The sequence below is a fragment of the Myotis nattereri genome, assembly GCF_964212035.1.
Source record: "Myotis nattereri genome assembly, chromosome: 10".
Taxonomy (NCBI): Eukaryota; Metazoa; Chordata; class Mammalia; order Chiroptera; family Vespertilionidae; genus Myotis; species Myotis nattereri.
Genome location: NC_138085.1, coordinates 71140127 through 71153598, shown reverse-complemented (window position 1 = coordinate 71153598; position 13472 = coordinate 71140127). Strand labels below are relative to the sequence as shown.

The window sequence follows — 13472 nt, the reverse complement described above, 5'->3', positions numbered from 1 at the left end:
AGGAGGGTTGGGGGTTATGTTATGAAGTATTTAGAGGTAAAAAGTACTGAAAACTTTGTGTAAAGGGAGGCATTTATGATTTCTGTGTTTGTAAGTTGGTGACTGCTTGTATGAAGTTACTTATTTAGGTATTTTTAAATTCCAGAATTTGATACTGGTCTGTAGAGGAAATTTAAGTGTAAAAAATTGGATTTAAGCACTGCTTGATTAGCGTAAAGCAATTTATATTGGCTGAATTCATATATTTTTGGTGACTTAGTGATATTACAGTGCCACTTAGTATAGATGTGACTTTAATATGTAACTTATGAAGTTTGTATCTGTATATGTTTTTAAAATATATTTTTATTAATTTCAGAGACAGAAAGGGAGAGATAGAAACATCAATGATGAGAGAGAATCATCAATTGGCTGCCTCCTGCAGACCCTCTAATGGGGATCGAGCCCACAAACCTGGGCATGTGCCCTGACTAGGAATTAAACTGTGACTTCTAGGTTCATGGGTCTATGCTCAAGCACTGAGCCACACCGGCCGGGTTTTGATTTATATTTTTATTTAAATGGAATATCTTATGTTTATGTCTAAGGTGATTTTGCAAAATGAGAGGGGAAATCAGCATGTCTAAAAAGTTAAAATGACTTTTAAAATAGTTTGGGTGTATATATATTTTGGAAGGTAGATTATAGTTTAGCATGGCATGCACAACTGGTTTTCAGCAGAGGTACCTAAGTTGAGTCAGTGGAGAGAGTAAGTCTTTGAAACTAGTGCTGAACCAACTGAATATCCACATGGAACAAAAAGCATCTTGGCTTTTACCTCACACCTTACACAAAAGTCATCAAAAAATAGATCATTGGCATAAATGTAAAACCAAAACCTACAAAACTTCTAGAGGAAAACAGAAAAAAGTCTATGCAAATTTGAGTGGAGAAAGGCTAGTTAGATGCATTATAAAAAACCATGAAATGCTAAAGAAAAATTGGTCATTTGGACTTCATGAAAATTAAATACTTGCTCATGAAATGACAGTTAAGAGAATGAAAAGGCAAGCCACAGGCTGGGAAAAAAAATGCAACTCATATTTGAGAACTTATATTCAGAATATATAAAGAACTCTTAACTTCGTGAGACTTAAATAAAAAATAATTGGTGCCCTAGCTGGTTTGGCTCAGTGGATAGCGTGCTGGCTGCGGACTGAAGGGTCCCAGGTTTGATTCCGGCCAAGGGCACATGCCTGGGTTGTGGGCTTGATCCCCAGTAGGGGATGTGCAGGAGGCAGCCAATCAGTGATTCTCTCTCATCATTGATGTTTCTATCTCTCCCTTCCTCTGTGGAAAAAAAAAAAAAAAATTGGTAACAGTGTGATACTTCACAAAAGAATTCATAAGGCTAATTAGTGCATGTAAAGCTCTTAGGCATCATTAACCATCACAAGTGCACATTAAAATCACAGTGAGATAACACTATCTAACCAGTAGATTGATTAAAATTTAAAAGACAGACTATGCCATCCTGTGTGGATGTGGAGCAACTGGAACTTGCATCTTGCTGGTGGAAATGTAATATGGTACAAAAAATTTGGAAAACAGTTTGGCAGTTTCTTAAAAGTTAAGGATACATCTGTCATACGACCCAGCCATTCTAGGTATTTATCAAGAGAATAAAAAAACTATCTTCATACAAAGACTTGTATGTGAACGGTCATAGCAACTTTATTTGTAATAGTAAAAAAATGGAAAGAACCCCAGTGTCCCTCAACATATGAATGGATAAACAAATTGCTTATTTAGCAATACAAGAAAAATGTTATTGATACATCAACATGGGTGAATCTCAAATTTACACTGATAAAAAAAAGAACCCAGTCCAAGAAGTAAAGGTACATATTATAGTATGACTTCATTTATATAATAATTCTAGAAAGTACCTACCAATATATAGAGTGCAGGTGCAAGGAGGGATAGAATATAAAGGGGCCCAAGGAGACTTGAGGGTGAAAGAATGTTTACCTTAAAGTTTGTTTCATATGTACACATTTATATCAAAGTGATCAAATAGTACACTTTAAGTGCACACTGTTTATTGTGCATCAGGTATATTGTAGTAAGATTGTAAAAGGAGAAACAAATTATCAAAATTATCTTACCATTTGTGGCTATGGTTTTTAGGGTTGTCTATATATATATATATATATATATATATATATATATATATATATTAGTATCTGCAGAAATGAATGCTAACTTCTGTATCCATTTAATAATTTTGCTTTATTTGGGATAGCTTATTTTTGAAGGTTTTTTAAAAATATATTTTTATTGATTTCAGAAAGAAAAGGAAGGGGTGGGGGGGGAGAGAGAGAGAGAATATGAGAATGAATGAAAGAAACATCAGTGATGACAGGGAATCTTTGATTGGCTGCCTTCTGCATGCCTGGGAATTGAGCCTACAACCTGGGCCTGTACTCCAACTGGGAATCAAACCTTGACCTCCTGGTCATAATTTAAGGACCAACCACTGAGCCACACTGACAGAACAAGAAGAAATCTGTTTATTAAAGTAAATGTCCCATAACTGAAGACATCTTTTCTGATAGCCATAAGATATAATATTCTTCATTCAGTACTTCCAACCTTTATTTGCTAAAATTCAGTTAGTAGTTTATTGCTTGATTTTAAAAATTATTTTACTGACAGTTTTTTTTTCTGTAGTGTTCTAAGCTTCTGAGTATGCTTATATATCTTTTCTTTTGTCACAGAAAGTACTTCAAACTAGGAATTTAAACCTAATAAAGAGGACTGTGTTAAGGATGCCCCTGCATGCTGTTATTCCATTGTTGCAAGAGGTAACGTTGAGTACTCTGTTCGTTTTAAGGTTCTAATGCTAGGAGTTTAAGACTAAATCCAGTATTTACAGAAATGGATTTGCAGTATGTAAGCAAGCAGAGCATTCACAGTGGATGAAACAATAGATCTATTCAAACAATATTTGCCTAATGATTTTGCCTGTATTTTTTATTGAGATATAATTCATGTCGCATAAACTTCACCCTTTAAAAATATATAGTTCAGTGTTTTTATTGTCTTCACAGGTTGTACAGTTCCCACACCAAAAAGAAATCCTGTACCCATTGGTCACTCCCATCCTCATCCCATTTCTGGCAGCCTCCAACCTATTTTCTATCTCTACAGATTTGCTTGTTCTGGACATTCATGCATATAAATGTTAGCTTAGATTTTTGTCATTATTCTTATTGTGGGAGCATATATTCAGATTCTGTTACATTGGTTGAACATTTAGGAATTAGGATTCTTAGCAATAATGTTTTCCTAACATGATCATTATGTTTATTTGTTTTTGTGGATGTGTGTATTATGGGAATTGATGGAGATTGGTTGTCTCTGAAGTGCTGTTTTTCTCCCCCTCAGCTTACAAAGAGATTGCAAGGACATCCTAATAGGTAAGATGTTTAAGTGACTTAAATTGCTTTGTTTTTATAAATATTTTATAGTGTTTTTATTTCTTTTAGAAAACGCCTGTGTAGGTTTTTAAATTTTATTATTAGGTCATTTAATGAATTAATCTTATTTAATGATTTGGTGTAAAATTGCCATTTGTAAAACTTAACCTTTGGTAGCTGCTAAGATAAGGCAATCTATATATATAAAAAGCCAGCGAGTGGAGTGGAATGACTGGTCGCTATGAAGCTCACTGCGGCCAGTGAACCTGCTGATTGGGGGTGGGGCTGTCCAGCAAACCTCCCGAGGCCCCTCCCCCCGGCTGGCCCCGCCCTAAGCCTAACCCTGGCTGGCCCTGACCCTGATTGGCCCAAACCCCCTCCCCCCACCAGCCCTGCCTCCAATTGCTCCTGTTACCCCAATAGGGGACGGGGCTGGCAGGCCAACCTCTTGCAGCCCCTCTCCTCCCCACCCCCAATGGGCCCCCACCACCCTGATCAGCCTGCAGCCCTCCCCCCCGACCGGCCCTGCCCCTGATCTCCCCCTTACCCCAGATCAGGGGCAGGACCGGCCAGCCAACCGCTGCGGCCCCTCCCCCTGGCTGGCCCTGCCCACACACACACACACAAATTGGGGATAAGGCCCGCTGGCCAATCACTCGTGGCCCTTACCCCCGACTGGCCCGGCCGTGATTGAGCCCCGATCCCGCAGTCTCCTCCTCCTCAACAGGCCTGGCCCTGATCCACCCTGATAGGGACAGGGCCAGCCAGACTCCACCTGTGTGCGAATTCATGCACTGGGCCTCTAGTACATTATAACAGACTAAATTTCTGGGTCTTTTTGTATTAATTTGATCGTTAAATATTTAAACAGGAAGTTGATATTTCAGAGATCCTAAGCTTTAGCATAGTATTATCACTGTGTACAATATGCAGTTTTTCTTATCTAAGTTATTGCTAAAGAATTTAATTAGGCCCGACTTACACATTTTTGGTCTGTATTTTGTTTTTAATGTTGGTGTGGGAATCTTTTGCTAATTGTACCTGATGATGAGTAGATGATGGGCTCAAATATTATGAACATAAAATACAAAGTCAGTTCAGCTCAGGTTACGTGCCCTGATAGCAGTTAATTATGAAATAAATGCTTGAGTTTTATTCTTAAAATATTTTAGAGGAAGGGAATTTTGTCCTGTGTTTCAGTCCATCTTACTTCGTCCTCACTCCCAAGAGATTAATATATTACACAGATCTGAACTACTCAGTGAAAGATTGTAAGGACTGTTAAATTCTCAGAGGTTTATTCATATAGTTATTTTTTCACTGTTTTATTCATATAGTTATTTTCTCAGAGCATAGTTTGTAGATCTTCACTTTGCCTGAGTTTTTCTAATTTTATTACTCATTTGTATTTAATTTCAAATTAATTTACTTGGATTCTTCCCCTTTTTTTTCAGTGCTGTCTTAATGGTTCAGTGGCTAAAATGTGTGTTAACAGTCCATGCATCCTACCTATCCACAGTAAGTCTTTTTAGCTACAGTTGCTGAATAGTTTGACTTTGATAAGGATTATAAACTGATGGCTTAACAAAACCACTCTCTCTCCATCCTTAGCCCTAAGCTGCTGCTTTTAAGAGGTTTTGTTTCCCCAGGTGCGGTGCCATAACAGCACTGGTGTTGCCTTTTATAAATCGGTCTTTTCCCCCTGGATTTAAAAATGACGTTTAAAGAGAACTTGGGGGAAGTTATATATTGACGTGTTAGCCTTCAGGTGTTTTTCTGTATCCGTAACCTGCTCAGCAAAGTTATCTTTACATCGTATGTGTCTTCCCCCTTCCCTCTTAAAAACTTAGCAGATTTCAAAAGTTTTGTCTATGTACTAACATGTTTGCCCTACCTTGTCTCAGGAGTATAAAAGGTAGCTTGTGATTAAAATGACATAAATTAAGCATTCAACATGTGGCATTTCCTGGGGCTGTTTTCAGCTCTTGGTTGTCTGTGCACATGGAAGGGAGGGAGCATCATGTCTTACAGCAGCACCAGAAAAAACGTTACAGGTCACAGTGTGAGATGATGTTGCTAGGCTAGGTCGTAAGCAGCCACACCGCTGGACATGTAAACAGATGGTCATGGTGCGTTGGCTAAATACTCAGGCACATCTAAGCATGACTTGTATGTTGGTTATCTATATTATGTCATAATAATATCCATTTTGTTTTGTTTTGTTTTTCTTTAGTTGCCTGACCTGGTACCCCAGCTGGGGACACTATACCAGTTAATGGAAAGCAGAGTAAAAACTTTTCAGAAACTTTCCCACCTTCATGGAAAGCTTATCCTTCTTATCACACAAGTGAGTAGATTCAAGTGTTTTGTGCTAAAACTTTGGATGTGATGGGAATGGAGGGAGGAATAAGGATCATTTACTGGAACATTGAAAACTCCCTATTTCAGTCAGAAATGGCAAATCAGGATCCAGTCTTGAACTTGGAAATGTTATGCATTTTACAGTGAGTAAACTCAGTTATGCCTATTTTAACTTTCACTGAAAGGTTCTCATTTCAGTTGTTAAAACAGTTAGGATGCTTGTGGCACTTTGAACCAAAACTACAGGGTATTTAGCTCCAGGCAGTTTGGCTCAGTGGATAGAGCATTGGCCTACAGACTGAAGGGTCCCAGGTTCACTTCCGGTCAGGGGCACATGCTTGGGTTTTGGGCCCCGTCCTCATTAGTGGGATTGCAGGAGGCATCCGATCAGTGATTCTCATCATTGATGTTTCCATCTCTCCCCTCCCTTCCTCTCTGAAATCAATAAAAATATATTTTTAAAAAATTACAGGGTATTTAAATAGTTAAAAGATTTTGGCACAGGAATAAATTCTGATCATCTTTTTAAAAGATATTTCAATTTTTACAGAGTAATTCTTTCCTTATTGCATTTGATGAATTTGTTTTTTTGCCCTGTATTTGATCTGCAACATATTGAGGTAATCCATTATGGTCATTGAGGGTGAGTTTACTGTTGGAGAAGGTTCTGTTGTGCTACTTGAGATAAACTTAAATACTCTACTTTTATTAATAATAGCATTTTATTATCTTTCAGGTTACAGCTTCAGAAAAAACAAAGGGAATGACTTCTCCTGAACAGAAGGCAAAATTGGTGTATGAAGAAGGTAAAGCTTGGGGGTATGGGGTAGAGTCTACAATTGGAATATTTATTTATTTATTTATTTTTAAAAAATATATTTTATTGATTTTTTTACAGAGAGGAAGGGAGAGAGATAGAGAGCCAGAAACATCGATGAGAGAGAAACATCGATCAGCTGCCTCCTGCACACCTCCCACTGGAGATATGCCTGCAACCCAGGCACATGCCCCTCACCGGAATCGAACCCGAGACCCTTCAGTCCGCAGGCCGACGCTCTGTCCACTGAGCCAAACCGGTTTCGGCTACAATTGGAATATTTAGTTATTGACTCAGTTCTGTTATCTTTTTTTTAATATATATATATATATATATATATATATTAATATTATTGATTTTTTACAGAGAGGAAGGGAGAGAGATAGAGAGTTAGAAACATCGATGAGAGAGAAACATCGATCAGCTGCCTCCCGCACATCCCCCACTGGGGATATGCCCGCAACCCAGGTACATGCCCTTGACCGGAATCAAACCCGGGACCCTTCAGTCCGCAGGCCGACGCTCTATCCACTGAGCCAAACCGGCCTCGGCTCAGTTCTGTTATCTTATTTTGTAAAAATATTAATGTGAATGAGGTCATGCTTGACACACCTTCTCTAAGAAAATGGGCATGCCTGTGGCAAAAATATGATTAGGTAAGAAAAGCACAAATATAATAACAAAAAAAGACCTTAGGTAAGATATTTAAATTTAAATAGAAGAATACTATGTCCCCTCATAAGCTACCAGGTACATGAATAAGTTTTTGCCCAATAAAATTTAGGCATCTTTATGAGTCAAGATCAGACAAGGATAGTGAAGAAAATAACATTTTAGACCATCCTCAAATATCCTAGGTAGCAAATTGACTGTGGAAGTGCTTAAATAATAATTTAGTCATTACTTAGTGGGATTTATTTAAATATAAGGTGATTTAGCATCAAGAAATCTATTAATGGCCCTAACCGGTTTGGCTCAGTGGATAGAGCGTCGGCCTGTGGACTGAAGAGTCCCAGGTTCGATTCTGGACAAGGGCATGTACCTTGGTTGTGGGCACATCCCCAGTTAGGGGGTGTGCAGGAGGCAGCTGATCGATGTTTCTCTCTCATCGATGTTTCTAACTCTGTCCCTCTCCCTTCCTTTCTGTAAAAAAATCAATAAAATATATATTTTTAAAAAGAAATCTATTAATGTAGTCAACATATTAATAGGTTAACAGGGAACACTATATATTTTAATAGAAGGAATTCAGTTAAATTGAATGTGTCTCATTACTTGCTAAAGTGAACAACCTAGGAATTTAAGGGAATGTCCTTAATTTACATTAAAGTTCAGGAGCATTTTCAGAAAGACAGGAACAAGATACTAATGTACCTTTTACTGCTGCATGTCCTGCCTAGTACTGGATTGAAAAAATGAATTCTAGAATGTTGAACTTTGCAATTCTTATCCTTCTCCAATAGAAAATGCAGCAGGATCTGTAATAACACTGTTACTAATGAGATATGTAAATAATCAAGTTTACTGGATACCAAGGCCAGATAAAAGGAAATCTGGTAGTATTATGTCTCAATAATGTATGTCCCAGTCAGAAAATGTATTAGAAGAATAAGATCTCATTCATAGCAATAAAAAAACCTATGAAGTACCTTAAAAGTACATCTAAAAGTGAAGCAAAACCTTTGTAAGTTATAAAGCATAATTGAAGGACATAAAAGCATATCATGCTGTACATACACAGGACTTACTTATAATTCAAAGTTTGTACCTTTTGACCTTCACCCATTTCCTCCACCCCTCACCTCTGGCAACCACCAGTGTGCTCTGTCTGACTTATTTCACTTAGGTTAGTGCCCTCAAGGCCCATCCATGTTGTCACATATAGCAGGATTTCTTTAAAAAACTTATTTTATGGGTAGTCCATTGTATATATGTGCCGTATTTTCTTATTTACTCATTATGGACACTTGAGTTATTAGCTGTCGTCAATAATGCTGTAGTGAATATGGGGTGTTGATAGCTCTTGTTCCCTTCAGCATATACTCAAGTGGGATTGGTGAATCATATGGTAGTTCTAGTTTTAATTTCTTGAGGAACCTCCATACTGTTTTCTTAGTGGCTGCACCAGTTTACATTTCCATCCATAGTATTATACAAGGCTCCATTTTTTAAAAAACTGAAATTCTTTATTGTTTAAAGTATTACATATGTTTTCTTTCTCCCCCATTTGACCTCTCCCCAGCCGCTCTCACCCCCCCTACTGTCTTTGTCCATTGGTTATGCATGCATACAAGTCAAGGCTCCATCCCCCCCCCCCCCCCGCCCCATCCTCAGCTTTGTTTTTTTTTTTTTTTAAATATATTTTGATTTTTTACAGAGAGGAAGGGAGAGAGATAGAGAGTTAGAAACATCGATGAGAGAGAAACATCCATCAGCTGCCTCCTGCACATCTCCTACTGGGGATGTGCCCGCAACCCAGGTACATGCCCTTGACCGGAATCGAACCTGGGACCCTTCAGTCCGCAGGCCGACGCTCTATCCACTGAGCCAAACCGGTTTCGGCAAGCTTTGTTTTTTTAAGATGGTATTTTGTTAGCATTTTGGTACTTCTTCCTGCTCAGTGAAATCTTGCTGGAATAATATAATGTGCAATGTGCTTTTATGCAGATGAGAATATTGTTACTACTTAGATGGATCATAGTTGAATATAATATTTCTGAAAATAAATTCAGGTATCTGATTCTGTTTAGTTTTCAGGGCTCTGCCCTCTGCTTTGATCACAAAATTAAGGCTGCATTTTTTCCCCTCTTACAGAATCTTCTGAAGAGGAGTCTGATGATGAAATAGATAAAGATTCTGATGTGAGTAATTTATTCGCTGGTACATAAATCTGCTTTTGTAACCTTGTACCCTGTAAGAACAAGGCCTTCATGAGCGCTTTCCTTGCTTAATATTTTTTGCCAGGATAATTGGGATGAGGATGAGGAAGAGAAAGAAAGTGAAAAAGAGGAGGAGGTTGATGAGGAGGAGGAAGATGAGGATTCGGAAGAAAAAGATGAAGAAAATGGTGAGGACAGAGATGTGACAAGTGAAAAAGAATTAAATGGAGATTCTGACTTAGATCCTGACAATGAAAGTGAAGAGGAATGAAGGCAGAAAACAAGCCAGTGGAACTGTATAGACTGGCTCACCTTCCCAGTGCTGAGAGTTCCCTGGGGAGGCTGGCTGACAGGATGCCAAGGACCGACCGCTGCACATTTCCCAGTTGCTGATGGTGGCTCCCAGGCCCCTAGTCCTGAACAAGACTTAACTGTGTAAATATGAGTGTTTCATTCAAATGTTAATAAACTTTACACAGTAAATAGACACATTTTCTGCAATGTACTGACATCAGTGTCGAATATATGGTATATTTTTATAATATAATATCCTAGTATGACTTGGTTATACCAAGAATTGGCTTCAGTGAAGATACAGACATTTCCCAGATAGGGTTCAAGACCTGGACTTGTGTGAAGGAGTCAGCTCTTATCTCAGGTTGGTATCTTTCACCAAATCGAGATATGAAGCAGCACAAGGGAAAGGAATTTTAATTTGATAATTATAAAATATGAAGGGATAACAGAGAGTAAAAATGTGATTAAAAATTGAAATCACCAGTGTCCCTAGATTGTCTATTAACTGTGGTAATCTGATTTGAGTCAGATTGGATATTTGGAGGGCTTCTCTAAAACAACCACTTATTTTTTAAGCTGTCATGTGAAATATTTTTTAAAAACAAAATTATGATAATTAAAGAAATTCAAGAGTTAGCCATATTAAGGATTTTTCTTGACTGCAAGTTGGCTGTAAAGAATCATTAGTGTATAGATTTCGAAGTGCTCATTACCTGCAACTTTTAAAAAATTCAGTGATAGCTGCTTTTGAAGAGGTTTTCATTTTTATTTAAATTACTAATGGATCAAAGAACAATTGTTTATTTTTTTCTCTTTGGTTTTAGATATTGATGATAACCTTGTTGGAGTTTTTTTCCAAAGAAAATATTTTTATAATTAAGTAATTTAATGTTTTCCTTTCTTTTCATTACCCACTCGTGGCAGTGTTAGGGTATCTGTTTACCTTTAAAATAATAAATCTGATTCAAGATTTTTTATGTATGTATAAATACGTATTTTGGTGTGCCACAAACGCCTTTTCAAATTAGTGATTTTTTTAAAAAACATGCCAGTATTTGTTTAGTGCTCTCTAGGGAACATGCAGATGGAAGCTCACCCTTTAAGGAAGGGCTGGGGAGATGGGTTTAATTTTCCCATCTGTGAATAAGTAAAATAAAGCCATTATCTTTGAGGGACTTTTTAACCATCTATGGTGAGACAGATTTCTATGTTCAACTAATAGCGCTGGAGCGGGAGAAGTATCTTGGGAAAGTGAGTTTGAGCCAGCTACTGTTATAATGTACAGTTATATTTGTCTATAAATGGAGCCGTTTATGGGAATTTAATACCATTCTCTTTGTAAAGTGAATAAATATTCATCTTTATCCATTGCTTGTCTTGTGATATATGCAGAGAAATGGCCACACATTTGGCCTTGTGGCATAAAACTTTTAAAAGCAATTTTATCCCACTAGCATTAATAGGTAAATGCTTTCAGTGCTTGTTGGATAACATTTGTAATGAAGTGAAAGAACCAGGAACTGTTGTAATCTAGCGATTGCTTCTTGATGCTGCCCCACGCAGCTGCATCACCTGGCACAGCTCGCTGCTGGCTGACCTTCCAGGATCCTGTGCTGTTATAGTTTCTGTTTTGTGCTCTGAGTCAGATTTCCCTGCACCTGGCTATCTAAAGAGGCATCTAATAACTGCTTACTAATTATTTTTTTAATCTATTTCAGAGAGAGGAAGGGAAAGGAAGAGAGAGAGAGAGAAACATCAATGATGACAACATGCCCCCAACTGGGGATCTAGCCTGCGACCTGGGCATGTGCCCTGACTGGGAATTGAACTGTAACCTCCTGATTCATAGGTCAATGCTCAACCACTGAGCCACACCACCCGGGCACTAACTATTTTTGGTTTAGATGAATCCAGAGTTAAATTATGTTTGTTACTGGGTATTTTTCACTGTGTTTTTCTCCTAATCTAGCCAAAAAAGTTTTATGTGTGGTGTTGTGTTTTGTGATTTGATTTTTCTTTCCAACTTTTGATTTTGAAAAATTAACCATTCGTGATCAAATCAAGGGTCACACACTGTATTTGGTTGTCATTGCTCTGCCAGGACAGTTACTGTGGTTGGGTCTCCTCAGCAGCACGTAGGACAGCTGGTTAGGGTCCATTCTAATAATTCAGGGGGCAGCTTGCTCCTGACCATGGGTAGCACCACAATATGGTTACATCTGGGAAACAAACTGGCTGTTTGCAGCCAATCTTGTTAATCTCAACCTAGCCACGCCTGCCCCTCCTTTTTTTTTTTTTTTTCTTGTGGTAAACTGTATATGAACTGTACCCTTTTAGCCACTTTTGAGTGTGCATTTCTGTGGCATTAAGTACATTTACATGGCTGTGCAGCTGGCAAAGTCTCTTACGTGGTGATTTTTGTGATAGGATCAGGTCCAGGAGGTGAAAGGGTGAACATGAATAGTCAGTCTGTTGCAGAGACCAAATTTGAGGCCAGAAGCGCCAATTCTGGGCCTATACTGCAGCATGGCAATGAAACATCTACTTGATTTATTTTTTCCTTTGGTCCACAACAGAATAACGGTAATCCTGTCCGACACAAGGATGCTGGGAGAATCAAATGGGACAATGTCTGGGACACTGAACCCCAAAGTGCAGCACAGGGCAAAAGGGGTTCTTCATAGAACCATGAATTTAGTTAGACATTTTTCCAAAATGGGAGGGGAGGATGGGGCCCAAGTTTCTTAGGGAAACTCCCTATGGTCTCTGGCACTTTTAAGAAATTGAAACAGAGCCTATGGGTAAACAGTCCTTTTCCACAAGTGAAAAATGAATTAAATATTTTCCCCCTTTTCTTTAATGTATTTTTTAATCTATTGTTTTAAAAGTAAAGATGTTGCTGGTGGGAATGCAGATTGGTGCAGCATTAAGTCCCAAAATTAAAAATGGAACTTGCGTTTGACCCAGTAATCCCACTTCTGGAAATATATCCTAAAAACACCAACCAGAAAGAATATCTGCACCTCTATGTTCATAGCAGAGTTATTTACAATAGCTAAGATTTGGAAACAGCCCAAGTTACCCACCTGTAGATGAATGGATAAAAAAGCGGTGGGAAATCTACACTGGAATACTATGCAGCTGTGAAAAAGAGGGACCTTTTACCCTTTGGGACAGCATGGATGGACCTGGAAAATATGCTAAGTGAAATAAGCCAAAGTGAGAAAGACAAATATCACATGATCTCCCTTACTTGTGGAATCTAATGAGCAAAATGAATTGACAACAAAATAAGACCCAAAGCATGGAGACAGGGAACAAACTGACATACCTCGATGTGGGGTTGCGGGGACAAGAAGAGAGAAACCCAAGAACTTACCTGCATAGCCCATGGACATGGGCAGTAGGGTAGTGAAGACCTGTGGGGTGGGTCGGTGCTGGGAGGAGAATGGGGGGAGGGATGGGAGCTATCTGCAATACCATCAACAACCAAAGAGCATAAAGAAGGAACATAACGTCAACCATTTGTAATGTTTTCTTGTGTCTCCTTTTCATCTTTTTGCATGTGTGCACACAAATTCTTCTTACGAAATTTGGATCATATGTTTTAAACTTCACATCATATATAGTTAATTATCTTTTGAAATAATGTTGCTT

At 38.3% G+C, this 13472-nt stretch overlaps 1 protein-coding gene across 1 annotated transcript in view; it reads left to right on the top strand.

Annotated features, from left to right (window-relative positions):
- WDR43 (WD repeat domain 43) overlaps positions 1 to 11185 on the top strand; it is a 38972-nt gene extending 27787 nt beyond the window's left edge. The window contains exons 12-18 of the mRNA XM_081100769.1: positions 2760 to 2846; positions 3430 to 3461; positions 4916 to 4979; positions 5695 to 5808; positions 6559 to 6628; positions 9454 to 9500; positions 9604 to 11185. Coding sequence (XP_080956895.1) covers positions 2760 to 2846; positions 3430 to 3461; positions 4916 to 4979; positions 5695 to 5808; positions 6559 to 6628; positions 9454 to 9500; positions 9604 to 9789 — 600 coding nt within the window. The 3' untranslated portion in view covers positions 9790 to 11185. The remainder of the gene's footprint in view (positions 1 to 2759; positions 2847 to 3429; positions 3462 to 4915; positions 4980 to 5694; positions 5809 to 6558; positions 6629 to 9453; positions 9501 to 9603) is intronic.
- The last annotated feature ends 2287 nt before the right edge of the window (positions 11186 to 13472 follow it).